Source organism: Bubalus kerabau, chromosome 13 (genome assembly GCF_029407905.1).
Source record: "Bubalus kerabau isolate K-KA32 ecotype Philippines breed swamp buffalo chromosome 13, PCC_UOA_SB_1v2, whole genome shotgun sequence".
Taxonomy (NCBI): Eukaryota; Metazoa; Chordata; class Mammalia; order Artiodactyla; family Bovidae; genus Bubalus; species Bubalus kerabau.
The window spans coordinates 42,359,889-42,377,730 of NC_073636.1; the positions used below are offsets into that span (position 1 = coordinate 42,359,889).

At 51.1% G+C, this 17,842-nt stretch overlaps 2 protein-coding genes across 2 annotated transcripts; one reads left to right on the top strand and one right to left on the bottom strand.

Moving 5' to 3' along the window:
• Positions 1-1,796: 1,796 nt before the first annotated feature.
• CSTL1 (cystatin like 1) lies at positions 1,797-6,317 on the top strand. The gene is made up of 4 exons (XM_055543291.1): positions 1,797-2,006; positions 4,298-4,411; positions 5,086-5,163; positions 6,273-6,317. The coding sequence occupies exons 1-4, from the start codon at positions 1,797-1,799 to the stop codon at positions 6,315-6,317; spliced, it is 447 nt and encodes a 148-aa protein (XP_055399266.1).
• A 3,876-nt stretch (positions 6,318-10,193) lies between these two features.
• CST11 (cystatin 11) lies at positions 10,194-12,944 on the bottom strand. The gene is made up of 3 exons (XM_055543293.1): positions 12,720-12,944; positions 11,966-12,070; positions 10,194-10,370 (listed from the first exon to the last, which is right to left on the bottom strand). The coding sequence occupies exons 1-3, from the start codon at positions 12,942-12,944 to the stop codon at positions 10,287-10,289; spliced, it is 414 nt and encodes a 137-aa protein (XP_055399268.1). The 3' UTR covers positions 10,194-10,286.
• Between the last annotated feature and the right edge of the window lie 4,898 nt (positions 12,945-17,842).

A 17,842-nucleotide genomic window follows, 5' to 3' on the forward strand; every position in this document is an offset into this window, starting at 1 on the left:
TGGCTATACTTCTCAGTTTGTCTCAAATAAAGCCCTTTTCTATCCCTGTTGCTGCTGCTGCTAAGTCACTTCATTCGTGTCCGACTCTGTGCGACCCCAGACGGCAGCCCACCAGGCTCCCCTGTCCCTGGGATTCTCCAGGCAAGGACACTGGAGTGGGTTGCCATTTCCTTCTCCAATGCATCAAAGTGAAAAGTGAAAGTGAAGTCGCTATGGGTTATTGGTTATTAGTGTCAACAGTTTTACGCTATTAGTCTACAGACTTTACCCACATTTCATAATTGTCCCACTAGCGTTGTCTGGAGCAGAATGCCATTCAGGATCCCACTTCGATGAGTGTTTTAAGCACAGGGAGCTCTTACGGGCTTATTGGTGCAGGTGATGGGGTTCAGGACAAGCTATCCCCAAATATGGCACCTTGGCCCAAAGGCGGTCTTAAGCCGGAGGAGTCTGAAAAAAATGGCAGAAGCAGGAAGGTCACTCTGACCTCCCCACTAGTCCTTCCTTCCTGAAGCAGGAGATAAATGTACAAAGTGAAACCATCCCCTCCCTGCACATGAGGACAGAGGTTGTCCTGGTAACTGGAGACGGGAATACAGAGCCAAGGAGGCTACGTAAACTAACCTTTTACCCCTTCACCATGGGGTACCCTGAACTCAACCCCTTCGTCTTGGCTACTTCACAGTTTTACTGTGTGTACAAGTTATGAAAGCTCCCTGCTCCAGTCACTTCTCTGGGTCTTCACTTTCTTGCAGAGGCTCCCAGGTACTCGTGAAAGCCCAGAAAGTTGGTAGCCTTTCTCCTGTTAATCTGGCTTCTGTCAGTTTAATTCTTAGGCCCAGACAGAAACCCAAAGAGTAGAGAGGAAATTTCCCCTCCTGTACAGGTAACACCTAACCTCTGGGGGACTGCAGGATTTAATTTCTAAACAAAGCTCACAGCTCATTGCTCCCTCACAGAAAGGCCAGGGTTACCTCACAAAGCTCTGCTGGGGTCACACCAAGATGGTAAGGGTGAGCGCTGGGGCCTGCAGGCACAGTTGGATCCAGCAGCAGAACTCTGGTCAGTGGATGGCAGAGAGCCAGTGCCGAAAGGGAAGCACGGGAAATAGTGGATCGCTGGCCTAGACAGCTGGAACCCACTGTAGGTAAAAGCAATGTATCAGGCCTTCATCCCTTGGATCCCAGTTCAAGCATCACCTTCTCTGTAACCTTCCCCCAATCCCACAGACAGCCTCTTTTCCGTCTGATAAAAGAAAGTGAAAGGAGCTGGTCACTGAGCCTGAGTCTTTGTGACCCCATGGACTATAGCCTGCCAGGCTCCTCTGTCCATGGAATTCTCTAGGCAAGAATACAAGAGTGAGTATTCCCTTCTCCAGGGGCTCTTCCCAAGCCAGGGATCCAACCCAGATCTCCTGCATTGCAGGCGCATTCTTTGCCGTCTGAGCCACCATGGAAACCCCTTCTCTGTCTGATACACCACCTCTTCTTGCCTGCGGGGTCTGTCCTGGGGGCTTTCCTCCTGATAGGGTATGAAGGGGGAGAGAGACATTTAGAAATCATACTTGCCTCAGTTACTGAGAAAAGTGAATGACCCTCTGCAGGTCCATCACGGGTCCTCTGGTCAAATCACGGGCAAGCCCCGGAAAGAAGGGGTCAAGGTCTCGGTTCTCGGTTTCACGCAGGCAGGCATCTCCCATGGAAACCTGCATTGGCGAGGGCGGCAGGGAGAGCAAGTGAGCAGACGAGGCTGGCACTTTCCTACCTGGAAAGCCCCGTGAAGAGGAGACCACAGAAATGGGAGCTGGACGTTGGGGGAACCCTCTGCTGCTGCTGGCAGCCCTGGCACTGGTGCTGGGTCGACATCAACAGTGGCCTGGCTTCCAGGATTCCGAGAGCCCAAGGAACGTGAACGCCACACTCACCTTCTTATTGGACAGCTACAACAACAAAAGCAATGACTCCTACCTGTTCGGCGTAGACAAGCTGCTCCGCAGCCAGGTGCAGGTGAGACAGCGGCACAGGTGTGGCTCCCAGACAGGGCTGGGGTGGGGGCGCTTCCTGGGAGCTGGCCCTGCAGGGTCCCTCAGACCCCGAGCCCCCTGAGTATCCCCTGAGCTTCTCAGCTGCTCTTCCGGGGGAAGAATTGCTTTCATTCAGAAATTTGCCAGAGGAACAGCAACCGAGGATAGTTTCATTGCCTTTATTATTCCTCTCTTTTGGCAAAATATAAGCGTTCATGCCCAGGGCTTGAAAATCTGGATCTGGAGATCATAGCTGTGTCCTTGAGAAACCCAGAATGATACAGAGGGCCTCTAGTTGGGTCCTTTCAGAACCTGGAATTACCCATCCTCTCTCATTTTATTTAACGTATAAAGTTTCTCTGAAATACATCAGTTGAAGGATAATAGAGGAAAGCAAAACTGTTTAAAAAACACTTTTGTTGGTCCAACCTGCCCTCAAGGTTAGACAGTAAACTCTATGAGTTAGGGCGGCGATGGTAATACACCTTGGTTCAATTTGCTGGATTTGGGAAAATGACTGACTTGGAGATCAAGGCTCTGGTTAGAGAGAGGGGCGGCAGGAATGGAGACCAGGGTGGGGCGGGCCCTCGGGCAGTGCTGGTGTGACCCGAAGGGCCTCACCGGGCATGGACAGCAGCCGGTCCACCTGAGTCACTCCTGCTGTGTGACGCCAGCACACAGGCCCGAGGACACTGAGGTGACGTGGCCACGAGGTGGCGGCCACTCACCACATTCTGCCCAAGTTGGCCTTTTCTTCCCCCTGTTGGTCCCTGGGATAAAGCTGGAACTCCAGGAGGCCAGTAACAGAGCTGGTGAAAGTGAAGTGAAAGTGACAGTCGCTCAGTCGTGTCCAACTCTTTGCGACCCCATGGAGTGTTGGTCCTCTATCACTAACAGCTAACTGAAGTAATTGTTTACAAGCGAACTTCTGATATCATTCAGCCAGATTAGTGGACAGAGAGAGTGCCCCTGAGGGGCCGGGTGACCTGGGGCCAGGCCCCTGGGCAGGCCTGTATGCTGCCCATTGACTATTTCCATCCGTACCTCTCAACGGGCAGGGAGGGGACACCATGACCATCTTTGCTGGGCTCCCGGTGCCACTTCTGGTTTTGACACCCAGCTCCTCCTAATTGTGGTGTGTTGGTCAAGCGCCATCCAGACTCTCCAGGCCTCAGCTTCCTGACCTTCGAAGTGGGCTGAATAAGAGTGAAGTAGCACCTGTGAAAACATTTGTATCATCACGATCATTCCTATTATGATTAAACAAATAAGTCTAACAATGAATGAGAAAACATTGAGCACGCTGAAGCTTCCCTGGTGGGCCAGATGGTGAAGAATCTGCTTGCATGCACAAAAAAAGAATCTGCCTCCAATGCAGGAGACCTGGCTTTGATCCTTGGGTCGAGAAGATCCCCTGGAGAAGGAAATGGCAACCCACTCCAGTATTTTTGCCTGGAGAATCCTGTGGCCAGAGGAGCCTGGGGGGTTATAGTCCATGGGGTCGCAAAGAGTTGGACATGACTGAGCGACTGAGCATGGGGGCTCGAGCACGCTAAAAGGTTAGTTAACTTTACAGCTAGCGTTCTAGTTTCTTCACATGTGCACGGTGTGCTGAGGGTCAGTGAGAAAACTCTTGGCACCAGTCTTGCTAGCTGGTTGGAGCGATCCTTAGATGAAGAGCCAGGAGCCCTAAATCCTGATGTCGGACCAGGCCCACATCCTGACATCCTTCCAGGGGACGCCAGGATCAGGGTGGTGGTCCTATCCCAGTTCCCTTCCCCTGCTGCTCTGCTCTGAGGTTTTCTGGGGCCTGTCCTCCCAGGAACCACCCTACAGAGTGCCCAGCCTTCTCACCGCTTTGACCGCTAACTTTGAGACAAGGCAGCAGGGAGGGAAGATGAGGATAGAGGCAGAGCCCAGGAACTAGACTAGCCTATACTGCTCCGTCCACGTGTTCTGAGGGCCACGGTGCAGACTTGGGTGCATGATGGAACTGCAGCCAGGTTGCCTCCCTGGTCCCAAGGATGAGAGGGAGACAGGTAAGAAGCCACCTGTGGCTGCAGCAATAGAGCAGGTACAGAGCAAGGACTGGGCATCACACATCCCAGGTGGTGATCAGGGGGCACTGGGCATCCTCCGGCAGGTAGGGAGGAGGCTGAGCCCCGGGAACGGACCAGGGACAGAGGCTCCTGAAGCTCTTCTCCTGTCCCAGCTCCTCCAGGAGAGCGTCAGCCATGCTGGGAGTCAAAGCTAACAGCCTTTGCTTCTTGGTAGCTGACGACGGGCGTGGAGTACCTGATTACTGTGAAGATTAGCAGGACCAAGTGCAAGAGGAACAGCACGAAAAACCACTCGTGCCCCATTCAGACCAAGAAGAAGCTGAAGAAGGTGTGTGCTGACAAGCAGCTGACAAGGGGCTCCAGTCAAGGGGGCAGCAAACGTTGCACAAGGAAACTTGGATAGGTGTCAGGGGCCCTGTGGCTGGGGCAGAGCCAGGACTCGGCCACGGGGCTGCCTGATGCCACGGGTGGCACCCGGGGTGGGGAGGGGAAAAAGGAAGCACCGTAACTGGGCATCTCTGTACCCTGGGCTGGCACCGCCCTGGCCCCAGGTCTCTGGGCTGCTTTACCCCTTGCCCACCTGGTCCAATCCCTGGACCTCAGGTGGAAGCGGCTTTACTTTCCTTGGGGACCTTGTTCTGTCTTGGTCCACATCCCTGGGTCCCTCTGGATTGTCCAGTCACCTCCTTGTCTCCCGACCTGTGCCCTCCTCCTGGTCCTTCCTGCAAGTTGGCAGGCCTGAGGGTCTCTCTCTGTGCCCGGGAAGAAAGTGCAGGAGGACCGGGTCGGGGAGCCCAGGATGACATTCCTGTGCTGACTCGGACATCCCCTTTGCCCCCAGCATGTGCCAGCGAGCAAAACCCACCTCGCTCATGTGGTCGGGCCTCAGCCTCAGGGCAGGGTCCTGACTCCCCAAGCAGGGGCGGGGGGCAGGTGCAGAAACTTCTTGTCATCTTCAAGAACCAATTCTCCGAAAGCTGACTGTTTTCTTTCTTCTCCCAGAGTTTCATTTGCGACTTTTTGGTGTACACTCTACCCTGGATGAACCATTACCAGCTCTGGAATAACTCGTGCCTGGATGTATAGATGCACGTGTGCAAAGATCCCTGATGGAACCTGGGGCCACTGTGCTGTGTGCTTTATGCTGTAGAATCCGCCAGGCCCTCATATCCCTCATTGAAATCTCGTCCACACTCACATACACGTGCACACTCACGGCCACCCAAAACTCTCCCACGTGCACTTACACTCATGCACGGAGTCGATGGTCTTTAGGTGGCTGATACCATTTGAGCAAAAGGCTGTTAATTCTTTGGGGGAACCTCATAACTTAGTTCCCACCCTCAGTCACATCTGGGCTTTTCTTAGTTCAGGTACCTTGTGACTCTGGCCTGAGCTTGGAGGGCCCAGTTTCTGCCCCATGCATGGATAACTCTATGACTGACACCGGTCTCTGTGAGTATGTCAGGGGTCCCAATGCCCACCTCCAGGCTCAGGAATTCACTGGGAGGACTCTCAGGGTGCTGAGGGATGTGATTATTACAGTGGTGGATACAGGACAAAATCAGCACAGGGACGAGGCTCTGGGGTAGACATCACAGACATCAGGCACAGGATTCCAGCATCCCTTCTCAGGGCCACCACATGGGACACCCCTCATTCCTCTAGGAATTCGATGGAATGTGTGCCAGGGAATCTCCCTGGGGACTTGGTGCTGTTCACATGGGCAGCCTCTGCCCAGCATGTACCGAAATCACAGATTTGTGGAAAGAAAACAGGTGCTCAGCATAAACCCCATTGTTTGTATAAACATTGTAGACAAAGTGAGGCCCTCATCGCTGAGGGAAGGTTTTGTATCAGCATCGGAGTGGTTTAGCATCCAAGTTCCCAGGCTCCAGCCAAGGCCAGCTATGCCAGCAGGCCTTTCCAAGGACCCTATCTTGGGCTGGCTGTGGGAGCTTTTCTTGACAGAGGGTTCTTGAGCCTCTCTCGGGCTCACGGCTGGGGGAGTGAGACTCATGGTGTCTTCCCTCATACAACTCACATTCGAGCAGAAAAGATGTGCCCTTAACCACCAGTGGATCAGCTGTGGGCTGAGCGCTGCCCCCCGACCAGCTGGCCTCCTTCCTGGGGACCAGTCTCACCAGCAGTCATAACGGCAACTGGAGAGAGTATTTTCAAAGGGGAAGAGTAAACACATGAGCAAGAACCTCACATTTGCCGGAAGGTCTTGAGTCAGAAGAGAGAATGGAGGTAAAGGGTTAAAGGTGGGGAAATTGTTGTGCAAAAAAAGAGGGATGTCCAGTTTTGCAAATCTGATGTCCTAGAGGGCTGCCTGGGGACCTGGCACTGCCTTCTACCCTTGCTTGCTCATTATCAGAGTGAGAGTCCTATGAAATGGCATCTTATCACCCTGCCACAGGCCAAGAGCCTCCAGGAAACCTCTGTGTCCAGATCCTAACATCTCAGCCGAGTTCAGCCTAGTGGCTGACTTCTAGAAATGGAATGTAAATGGAGATAAACTGTCTACATGTCTCTTAAACTGGTAGAATATTGATGCAAGTAGACCAAATTATATATATGTAATGTAATATCTAGAGTGACCACTAAAAAGTGTATGTAGAGACACATAGCAAAAACAGTATAAAAATACATGAAAAAAAAAAAAACAGTATAGCTACATATAAGTGGAATTCTTTTAAAAAATGTTCAAGAAACTCACAGGAAAAATAAAACAAAAAGCAGAGAGAACAGAGAACAAATAGCAAAATAGACATAATCACTGACATATTAATAATTATATGCATGGTACATACAAGTCACGTGTAAATTGTCTCAATGAGGCGATCAAAAGACAGAGATTGATAGAGTGGATTTAGAAAATGACCCAACTGTAGGCTGTCTACAAGAAGCTTTCCTTAAACATAATGATATAGGTAGGTTGAAAATAAAAGGGTGAAAAAAATTTTATTATGCAGGCATTCATTGAAAGCAGGAGAGCCTACATTAGTATCAGATGAAGTTGACCTCAGAGCAAAGATTGTCACCAGAAATGATACTGCTGTTTAGTCTCTAAGTTGTGTCTGACTCTTTTGCACCCCAATGGTCTGTAACCCACCAGGCTCCTCTGCCCATGGGATGTCCTAGGCAGGAATACTGGAGTGGCTTGCCATTTCCTCCTCCAGGGGATCTTCTCAACCCAAGGATCGAATCCATGTCTCCTGTGTCTTCTGCATTGGCGGGGGAAATCTTTACCACTGGGCCACCAGAGAAGCCCATCACCAGAGACAGATAGGAACATTATAATACATCCACTCTGGAAAAGCTTGGCAGTTTCTTTTTTTTTAAATCTTAAAATATGCTTTACCACATTCCTCAGCAATTGCGCTCCTGGGCATTTAACTTAGAGAAATGAAAATTTAGTTCTACACGTAAATCTTACATCAACGGTCCCTAACCTCCAGGATCTAATGCCTGATGATCTGAGGTGGAGCTGATGTAATAAAATAATAATAAAGTGTACAATAACTGTAATGCCCTTGAATCATCCTGAAACATCCCCCACCCCTCCTCAGCCCATGGAAAAATTGTTTTCCACGAAACTGGTCCCTGAAGCCAAAAAGGTTGGGGACCACTGCCTTACATGATTGTCCATAAAAGCTTCTTTTGTAATAGCCCCAAACTTGAACAACTAACACTCCTGCAACAAGTAAGTAGTTAACTTTGGTACTGAGTGCACCATGGAATGCCACTCAGGAGTTAAAAGGCGCTTACTGCTGATGCATGAAATGACTTGGATGGATCCCAAGGGCAATGTTGCTGCTGCTGCTGCTGCTAAGTCGCTTCAGTTGTGTCCAACTCTGTGCGGCCCCATAGACGGCAGCCCACCAGGCTCCCCTGTCCCTGGGATTCTCCAGGCAAGAACACTGGAGTGGGTTGCCATTTCCTTCTCCAATGCATGTACGTGAAAAGTGAAAGTGAAGTCGCTCAGTCGTGTCCGACTCCTAGCGACCCCATGGACTGCAGCCTTCCAGGCTCCTCCATCCATGGGGTTTTCCAGGCAAGAGTACTAGAGGGGGATGCCATTGCCTTCTCCAGGGCAATGTTACCGGTCCCCAAAGAGGCCTGTATGATTCCATTTACACAATATGTGTTAATTGGCACAGTAATAGAGATGGAGAAGAAGTTAGTGATTTCTGGAAGTATGAGTGGGTGAAGAAAGGGTGCGACTGCAGTGGAGTTCGGGCAGAAGGTCTTTGTGGAGGTGGCCACACAAAGCTACATGTGTGATGAAAGGACACACACACTGTATGGTGTCAATTTCCTGCCTGTGATATTTTTCTATAATTACAAAAGATGTAACCATGGGGGGGGGGAACTAAATGAAGGGTAAAGGGACCATTCTGTATTCTTTGTAACTTCCTCTGAATCCACAGTGATTTCAAAATAAATTTCAAAAACCCACTGGGCTGGGAATTCCAAGGTCAATGAGCACACATGTCCTGCCTTTCCTTTATTCTCCAACCCACCCCCACCCCAGCCCCCAGCTCCAGACAAAGCAGTCAAAATGCCAGAAGAGACTTGACAGCCGATTGATGTTAGATTACGCTACTACTGCCGGTGTTCTTACAAGTGGCTAATGTTTGTTTGAATATTGGCTTTGTGTTAGGCATTGTGTTGAGCGACTTAGATGCATTTATCATCATTAATCTTTACAACGATTCGAGAAGTAGGTACTGTCATTCTTGTCATTCTCCTTAAGGATAAGGAGACTGCAGGTTAGCATCTTCTCAGACGGTTGGTAGAGGGGACTCTCACCTGGGCCCCACCTGAAATAGAGTCCTGAGGACTCCAGAACTTTCGTTGGGAGAGTAGAAGTTGAAAAAAAAAATTGTTCTTCGCTAGCTGTTGGGGACGCGGTGGCTGCCGCCAGCTCACAGATCACCCATGCCCTGTCCCCTCAGTGTCTGCCATGTCTCTCACTTCTCATCCTTCTGTGCACACCGGCTCTAAATGCCAACACCTGTTCCCATCACCTCTGGCTGCTTTCTCTGCCCTTGAGCCACCATGAGCTAGAGGTTCCAGGGAATTAATGCCCGGCAGCCTGCAACAGGAGATAAACGCCCCAGCCACCTCTCTCTCTGCCAGCCGATGGCTGCTGTGTGGGCCTGTGAGTCTTCCACAGAGTCCCTAGAATCCCCTGGAGACATTAAACCCCAAGGCTTTTGCTCGAACTCTTGGGGAGGCTCATCCTTTCCCTACCTTGTGTGAAGCAGGGCGGATGTGACTCAGTGAACCACAGGTGCCATCGTGAGACCACACGGGGGAAGTCGAGTGGGGAGCTGAGCCTGGTGACATTACTTGACATCCTGAATCAAGCTGGTGGGTGGCGGTGCTTATTTCTCACTGCTAATGTGACATCCGTGAAAGGGCACCCCCTTTAATGCAGCATTCCTGGTTTCTCTCTGCCCTCAAACACTGCCTTCCCCGAGGAATTCATCTGATGAGTTTGTTGGGAAGAATAAATGGGGCATGATGGCCCACATCCTCCTCCTCCCACAGGAAGGAAAACAAGAAACCAAACATCATTGTGGTTGGTTTGCCAATTGTGGGAGAGAAATCCTTCCAAAAAGAGACCTGCTCTGGTCCAATCCTGCTGTTGCTGGGGTATGAGTCTAATTCTGAAGTCTGGTATCAGAAAGTGCTCATGCCTGCAAAAATAAGGCATGTGCCCTCCTCTTTTCAATTACTTGCATTGTTTGTCCTTGTTTCCTCTTTCACACTTTAGACAAGACTGGGCATCTCAGAGATGTCATCACAGGCATTCTTGCCAGTATCTTTTAGCTGTTCAGTTAAGTAATTAGAGCATCTTCCTTTGTTCTCCTTCCCCCTTTTCTCAACTTATTTTAAAATCTAAACAGTCCTACTTGATATAAAGATGAGGTTGAAGTTCTGCTATCCTGAAGGTGTATAGCCTACAAGGACAAGAATTATTCGTGTCATCTCCCTTAGACCCCCAAACTGCCCTAGCCCAGAAGAACTTCACATCATTTTATTATAAGTTAAAGAATCTGGGAGTGGAATCATAAACATTCAGAGCATGAAGAGCACAGGTTGACCAACATTTATTTTCTTCACTGAGAGTTCCTGTTGGGTGCAGGGTACCTTGATGCACAGTATCTGTGGGCTGCACTCCGAGACACCTAGACATTTGTGCAGTTTTGGGCCAGAACTTTATACTTTTCAAACCAGGGAATAACAAATACTGAGAAGTAGCAATCGATTTTCTAAAATAAACACAAAACAAAATGTAGAAAAGATCAACACACAAGGTAAACATTTTAAAGGGGAAAGAAGAAGGCGTTAGACATGTGGATGGGGAAATGACAGCCCCCACCCCCAATCCACCTCCAGGCAACTTGTGGGTCTGTCTTTATTTTGATTTTAAGGATTTGATAGTGTCCCTGCTGGAACCACCCCCACAGAACCGCCTTCCGCTCATGGTTGGAATTGGAGACTAGAGATAAAGTGTCTCCCCACTCACATCACTGTGGGAACGACTGACTTTTTCTTCCTCTTCTTTTCTACTCATGCACTGTTCATGTCACACCTTACCCTCACTTGGTTCCCTCCCTCTCCCTCCACCTGCTCTCCTACCTCACCCCTTCACGCTTCCCTTCACCTTCCTCCCATGCAACCCATCCCCTCTCCTTCCCTCCTTCCTTCCTTCATCTGCCCATCCACCTGTCATCACACCTTCGCCTTCCCCTTCCTGGTTCTCTCCTAAGATCCCATTTCTTTTTCAACAGTGAAAGCTCAATCAACAGATTTTGTACATTATTATCATTTCATACTGTGATTTTGCTTTCCTGCTCTTTCTTGGAAATCCCAGGGCGAGGACATGGTGGGGTGGGAGGCTTAAACATTGACATTTCTCCTAAGATAGAATTCAGAATACTGACTCCACAATTCAATCTCCCACAGTGACAAGACTAAGTTTACTGTAATCATCAATTACTCTTTTCATAGACTTCATGATCTTCTCCACCAACACATCTAACTTGCTAGATTTTGAAGACTTTTCCATGGAAGGGGGAGCCTGTGGATGGATACGTTTATGTCCAGAACACGCAGGCCACTAGAATTGGGTGACCAAAAATCTAGGAACCAAACCAGAACACATTGTAAGCAAATGGGGATGGTATTAACAATGACACTAGGAAGTTGGACACCAAACAGGACTGTCCTAGGCAAGATCACTACATGATCACCCTCATGTAGTCCTTTTGGGTAAAGAGCTGTGGTTTGCAGGGCCTGTAGGACTTGAGGTCTTCAAGGCCCCTGAGCACATGGGCCCTTCTGACTTGTGTGTGTGTGTGTGTGTGTGTGTGTGTGTGTGAGAGAGAGATGGTCCACCTCCTGAGTGATGATGGCCCAGCTGACCTTCCCAGTATGAGAACTGTGTGGAGTGGGGATGAAGCCATTTTTGGGGAGGCGGCTCCTCACAAGGTCACGTGCCTGCAGGCTTCTCCCCTCCCTGACCCACTCCACCCTTGGTTGAACTATTCCTGACTCATTTTCCTATCACTTCCTCCTGTTTGCCTCAACACTGCTGGTGAAAGGAGCAGAGCATACAGCCCTTGATTGTGTGTTCACAACAGGCTGACATTCAGATATTCAGTGGGTGCACCAGCAAAGTCCCCCAGCTGCTAAAATATTATTATAACCAGCTATTTGCCTGGGGTCAGAGGGCTCTGCCCCAACCCTGCAGTTCAGCCACTTCTGCTCCTCCATCTGGGCCCCCTGCCTCCCCATTGTTCTTCCAAAATCTGAGGAGCAGAGCCCCAGGAAGTGAGCCCTTTCTTGTTGATGTGCCCAGTACCTTGTAGAGCTTCCCTTCCTGGAAGGAGCAGTTGGTCAGCTCCGACTTGAGGCAGGTAGTCCGCCGCATCTCCAGGTTGACCTGATACTCCAGGTGGTCAGTCAGCTGTGGGAGGCAAGGACGATGGATAAAGGACCCCTCTCCCATCTCTGTCACTTCCAGGGGTGGGAGCTCCTCATGGGGCACCCCAGGTTGAAGGCCCTCCTTGGACAGACCCACGGGTTCCCCACTCCCCTTCCTGGTTGCCTCCCCTGGCCCCTCTGCCATTTGAGCAGAATTCCCCAGAAGCCACTCCATAGGCAAAGTCACCCTTGGTGATCCATGTGTTGCTGATGTACAGGGCAGAGAGCAGCAGGCTAGACTCTCAGGGCCAGCCCGTCTCAGCTGTGGGTACTGGGTGCTGCTGCCCTCGTGGAGACAGCCCCTGAGGTGCACATGGTCTCCCGGTGCCCAAGAGTCCCCTTCCGGCAGCTCAGGCCCTTGAACCAGGATGTGCAGCCCTGGTCTTGGGTATCATTTAAGCGACTCCACTTCAACCACTCCAGGAGATTGCCTGGAAAATCCCATGGATGGAGGATCCTGGTAGGCTGCAGTCCATGGGGTCGCTGAGAGTCGGACACGACTGAGCAACTTCACTTTCACTTTCACTTGAAACACCCACTTTGGACTAAACGAGACTGAGTTCACTTGCATGGCTGCCCTGAACCCACAGATCCCCAGAGAGGGGCACGAGGGGAGGGTGGGGGGCACTGACCCTCTTCACAGCCTTCAGGACACGCACAATCCTGAAGTTGTACAGGTCCTCGTTCTTCTTGTTGAAGTCTGTGGTCAAAAAGTCCATGGTGGTCACCACCACGGGGTCTGACACAGGCACCTCGTAGACAAGAATAAAGGTCTTCCGCTTTGATTGATAGCTGAGGGCCACCAGAGCCCCGACAACAGCCAGCAGCAGCCGGGGGCCCTGCCAGGGTCTGACCATCCTGGCTCGCCCTGCCTGGGGCCGCTCTGCCCAGTGGATTCAAAGCAGCCGGGCGCCACCCACACCCACAGCTGTTCTCCTCCTCTTGATCTCACAGGTGAGAGCCCTCTGGGAGAGCTGGGCAGACTCGCGTCCTCCTTCCAGGCCTGCTCATCTCAAATACACACACCCACCAAACCCCCCTCTCTCTGGGGGCTGCTCTCTGGGCAGGCTAGACCCTCCTGCTAGCCTAGTGTCTCTGAATGGGAGCCAGCCTGGGGTTTCCATCCACTGAGTTCAGCCCAGCCAGGCCGTGGGAGGCCTGGAGGGGCAGGAAGTGACAGGGACACAGGGGCGTTGGGTCCCAGGGCAGTGGAGCGAGGTGGAGTCCTGAACACCATGTTCTCTCTATGTGATCATTCTCAGACTTTCTCCCGATTGGTCCCCTCTCCACTTCCCGGGCTGGCCAGGATGCAAGTTTGCCCATGAGCCCAAACCTTGGCATCTTCCTCCTGCTATTTCTTAACTGTGAGAGATGTCTGGGACTCCCCGGAAAAGCTAAGGTTCCCCAGAAAATGGAGGGTGTGCCTCCTAAGGAAACTTGCGGGTGTGGCCTCGACACGGCTCTATGTTCACGTCCTGCTGTCCCTGTGGATGGACCAGTGGTGTTTCCTGTCCCTGCGACCCTCTGTGGCACTCATACAGTACACACATAGCCTCCATCCAGTACCACTATCTGGGCAGGGTCTTCAGATGCCCAAAGCTTAGAAGGTGTTTGGAGATGTGGTTCTCCAACCCAGAGGCCTGCTGTGGGAGGGAGAGATGTCTTCTTTCTCCCGTGGCCCTCAGTCTGCCCTGCCTCCTATCTCATCACACGTCCTGGACTTTCCTGGTCTGGAGGAAGAGCATAAGGGGAGAGACCAAGAAGCCCCCGCTGCAGGGCTCCAGCCCCAGCAGGTCCCTTCAGGCTCTCCCCCAGTCTCCATGGCAGTGCCCTCTCCTCTCTGGGCAGCTGGTTAACTTCTGGAGGCTGCAGTGACAAGCTACCACCAACAATGGCTTAAGACAACACACATTTATTATCTCACAGCTCTGGACATTGGAGGTGTGGGCTGGGCTGCAGTCCTTCCAGAAGTTCCTGCATCACTCATGTGGAACCCTTTCCTCCATCCTCCCAAACAAAAATACCAACATTCCCCATAGAGATAAGTAAGACAGAGTCTCATAACACAATTTTCATATGCCCAAAATGCAATCCAGGTTACTCAGCCCATGAAGAACTCAGAAAATTTCTCCCCATTGAAGAATTCTCTTAGCCCTTCTTCCAGAGCATGTCTGCTGGCAATGAGATATCTTAAACCTGTCCTCAGCTGATAACATCTTCATATCATGATTATTCCTAAAATATATTTCCCCTGACTATGGGATTCTGGTTTGGCAGTTCTTATCTCTCAGAATTCAAAGTCTTATTCCACTTCCTTCTAGCTTCTCTGTTCCTGGTGAGAAATTTGCAGTTGTTCAAATCTTTGTTCTTCTGTAAATCATGTCTTTTGTCTAAAGGCTCTTGGTTTTTTTTTTTTTTCCTTTGTCTTTAGTTTTTCAGCAGTACCTTGATGTGGATTTCTTAGAATTTACTTGTTTTGGGGTTCAATAAGTGTGTGTTCACATAAATGTTCAATAAATGTGTCTTTGACAAATTTGGGAAAGTCTCAGCCATTATCTCTTATGTTTCTTCCTTCGTCTCCCCCTTCTTCTTCTTTTTCGGTAACACTTTCTCATTTCCCTCTGAGAGTCCAATGACATGAAAGACTTCTTTAGATTTTCCCATAGACTGCTGAAGCTCTATTCATGCATTTAAACATTTTATTCCTCTTGAGTGTTTGTAATGGATAATTTCTATTGATCTGTCCTTAAGTTAATAAGCCCTTTTTGCTGACATCTTCAGTCTGCTCTTGAGTTCACTAATGAGATTTTTATTTTGTTTTTTTTTTTAATTTTCCAGGATATCAGTAAAATTCCCATTTGGTTTTTAAGGCTATCTTCTATTTCTTACTAATAGTTCCTACCTTTCCAATCTTTGAAGAGTGCTTACTTCCACTTGGAACTTTCATTTTTTCTTTTGGCCACACAGCATGCGGGATCTTAGTTTCCCAACCAGGGATCAAACCTGGTCCCCCTGCATTGGAAGCATGGAGTCTTAACCATTGGACTGCCAAGGAAGTCCCTGGAAGTTTTGGATAATACCTTCTTTAAAGTCTGTCAGATATCTCCAATACCTGAGTTATCTCAGCACTGGCATCTGTTGATTGGTTCCTCCCATCCCCCAGGAGAGCTGTAATTTTCTTGGTTCTCTGTATACTGAGTAATCTTGGGTCATATCCTGGATGTTCTGAAAATTGTAGTAGGAGAGTCTGTATCTTATTGCACTTTCTGGGGAATGTTGGTATTTTTGTTTCAGTGGGAGATTCACCCAGCTGCATTCAGGGCACAAATTCTGACCAGCGTTCTGTGGGTTGTGGTTTCAGGGTCTGGTCAGCTCTGCGTCCGTCCTGCAGGGCTGTGGTCTGTGCATGTGTGTTTTGCAGGAGCCAGGCTGGCTGGGTGGTGGTCTGTCCCTTCCTTCCGTTCACATCTTCCTTGTGCCATTAGGGTTAGAACCACACTCGTGCCATTCAGGTCCACTTTCTTGAGCTCCCATGATCCATCCAGTCCTTTCTGGTTCCCTGGATCTTCTCTTTCTTGCTCGACTTTGCAAACCCACATCTACACCCAATGCTGGGGCCACAGAGCAGGAGGACAGAGACAGGAAAAAGTAGTGGAGGTCTGTCTCACCACCTTAGACCCACAGTGGCTCTGATAGGAGAGAGACACTCCACTCCCTCAATATTTATGTGGCTGAAGGTCAGCCTTCACTTCTCTGCTGTCTATTCTGCTGCCATAGACCATCTGGGAGCTGGACCGGAAGAGGACCGAGGAGGGAAGAGACAGGATTTCTGCCCCCAACCCTCCTACTCCCCAGACCCCTGGCTTTCAAGCTCCCCGTTTTGCCCCTGGAGGGCTTCTCCCAGAGCTGTCAGTTCAGACCCAGCTACATACACAGGGATGGGCAACTCTGCCCGGCTCCTGGCAGCGATGCGGGAGTGGGAGGTGTGTGCTGACAGCCCTCCCCAGAACCCTCCCAGAAAGCCCCCATCCTCCCCACTCTCCGCTCGCAGGGGCTGGAGCCAGGGCATGAGACCGGGCCAGTGCAGCCATCCTGCCCCAAGGCACTGCCAGGTGAGGGACAAGGCCCAACCCCCGGGGGACAGAGCAGCAGAGGGGCTCGACCTGCTCCCCAGGACTCCCACCATGGGACCCTAAGCTGGCCTGCACTTCCCTGGCCACAGGCATGTGTGCCCACCGGTGGGACAGGCTAAAGCAGTGGGGAGAGGGAGCAATTTCCACACAGGATAGATGGGAGCTGGGGACTTGATGCCCTGCTCAGGGGACCCCTCACCCCAAGGCACAAGCTCCACACTATCTTCCAGGCACCCCAGTGGAATGGAGCCCCGTTGGCCAGTATCACCTGCTCACCAGCACCCCTGGACTGCCCACCCTTCCCCACAGCGCTGCATGCCCTGGACACCACCAGCACTGTGGGGCCCCCTCTGATGGCCTGGGCACTTCGGCCAGAAATGCCCACGTGGAGCTCTGCCCCTCTCTCCAGGTGGTGGTGCTAGGCTACATTTAAGGCATCTCCAGCCGCGACAACGTGCGATTCCGTGTCACAACCACCAAGGCTTGTTTCTATTGCCGGATCGGGAGCGCTGGCCCAGAACTCCCAGGGCACATCCCACCCTCCCCTCGTACACTTGGGGTCCCCTGGTGCTGTGCCAGGCCCACTGTGCTGGGCTCACCTCCCCTCTTCTGACCTGTCTTCACGTGCCGAGGCAACTGCTGTGCCCCAATCCTACTGTGTTTTCAAAAGTAGTTTTCATCTCAAAGAATCTCCAATTTAGGGGAATGCTGTAATTACAATGCAAAGAAGTGTTTCCCCTGAAGCATTGGAGAGGAGTTTGCCAACGTGATGCCCATCACCCTCAGCGTGTGAGTGAGCAACACCCACACACAGGTGGGTCTTCCTCTCTAACCATGGTGCAACCAAGGAGTTCGGGATAGAATGCAGAGGCATCCCCTGTTGGTGCTCAGACCCATCAGCGGTCGGGGACAGGCACACACCCCGCTTCGCCAGTAACTGGGCACCAGGACGTGGAAGTACCTGTCCTGCCAGGAGCTCCTGGAGAAAGGCGCGTCTTCATCTCCCTCCTTCAGGGCCACTCCTCAGACTCTCACTGACCTCATGACCGTGACCTTTCTGCAGGGTCACTATTTTGTAGAGCTTCCTTAAATTTGTGTTTGCCTGACGTGCACAGCAGCCTGGCCGCCTGGCACGTGTCCTTCTGGGAGCAGAGGGCAATCTGGGCATCTCTCCTGCCTGTGCCCCTGACCCCCAACATCACAGTAGGCCCCCCACCCCACCCCACTGCCCTGAGAAATGGCAACTCTGTTCTCCCAGCAGGTGCCAGGCCAGCCATTCTGGTCCCTCTCAACTTCTGAAATAGCAACAGTCAGACCTGCTAAGGGCTAAGGAGTAGTCATGTCCTGTAGTTGCATGTTTAGTTATGGATCTATTATCCCAGGGTCAAGGTCAGAGGTGTGGGGTGAGGAGGAGGCCTGCTGACCTTGGTCTGCTCCTTGGACTTTCGTATGGCCTTCGCCAGCATCTCTGTCTTCTCCAGTCTCCACAAGGTTCCCTATGACACCCACAGTGGTATTTTTGCCAGATGCTGGGGAGAAATGCCCCTGAAGAAAAGGCATCTTCCCTGTCTCAACTCAGGGAACAAAACCTAGAGTGCGGTATCTGCCAAAGAGGACTGTGA

Bases quoted from the DNA above. Each gene is read 5' to 3' on its own strand.
- CST11 (XM_055543293.1), bottom strand. From the start codon at position 12,944: ATGGTCAGACCCTGGCAGGGCCCCCGGCTGCTGCTGGCTGTTGTCGGG. The intron at 12,071-12,719 runs GTCAGTGCCCCC...TGCCTCCCACAG, and splicing joins TCCTGAAGGCTGTGAAGAGG to CTGACTGACCACCTGGAGTA. The intron at 10,371-11,965 runs GTACTGGGCACA...TGTTTATTTTAG, and splicing joins AGGAAGGGAAGCTCTACAAG to AAAATCGATTGCTACTTCTC.
- CSTL1 (XM_055543291.1), top strand. From the start codon at position 1,797: ATGGGAGCTGGACGTTGGGGGAACCCTCTGCTGCTGCTGGCAGCCCTG. The intron at 4,412-5,085 runs GTGTGTGCTGAC...TTCTTCTCCCAG, and splicing joins CCAAGAAGAAGCTGAAGAAG to AGTTTCATTTGCGACTTTTT. The intron at 5,164-6,272 runs GTATAGATGCAC...TCAAAGGGGAAG, and splicing joins GGAATAACTCGTGCCTGGAT to AGTAAACACATGAGCAAGAA.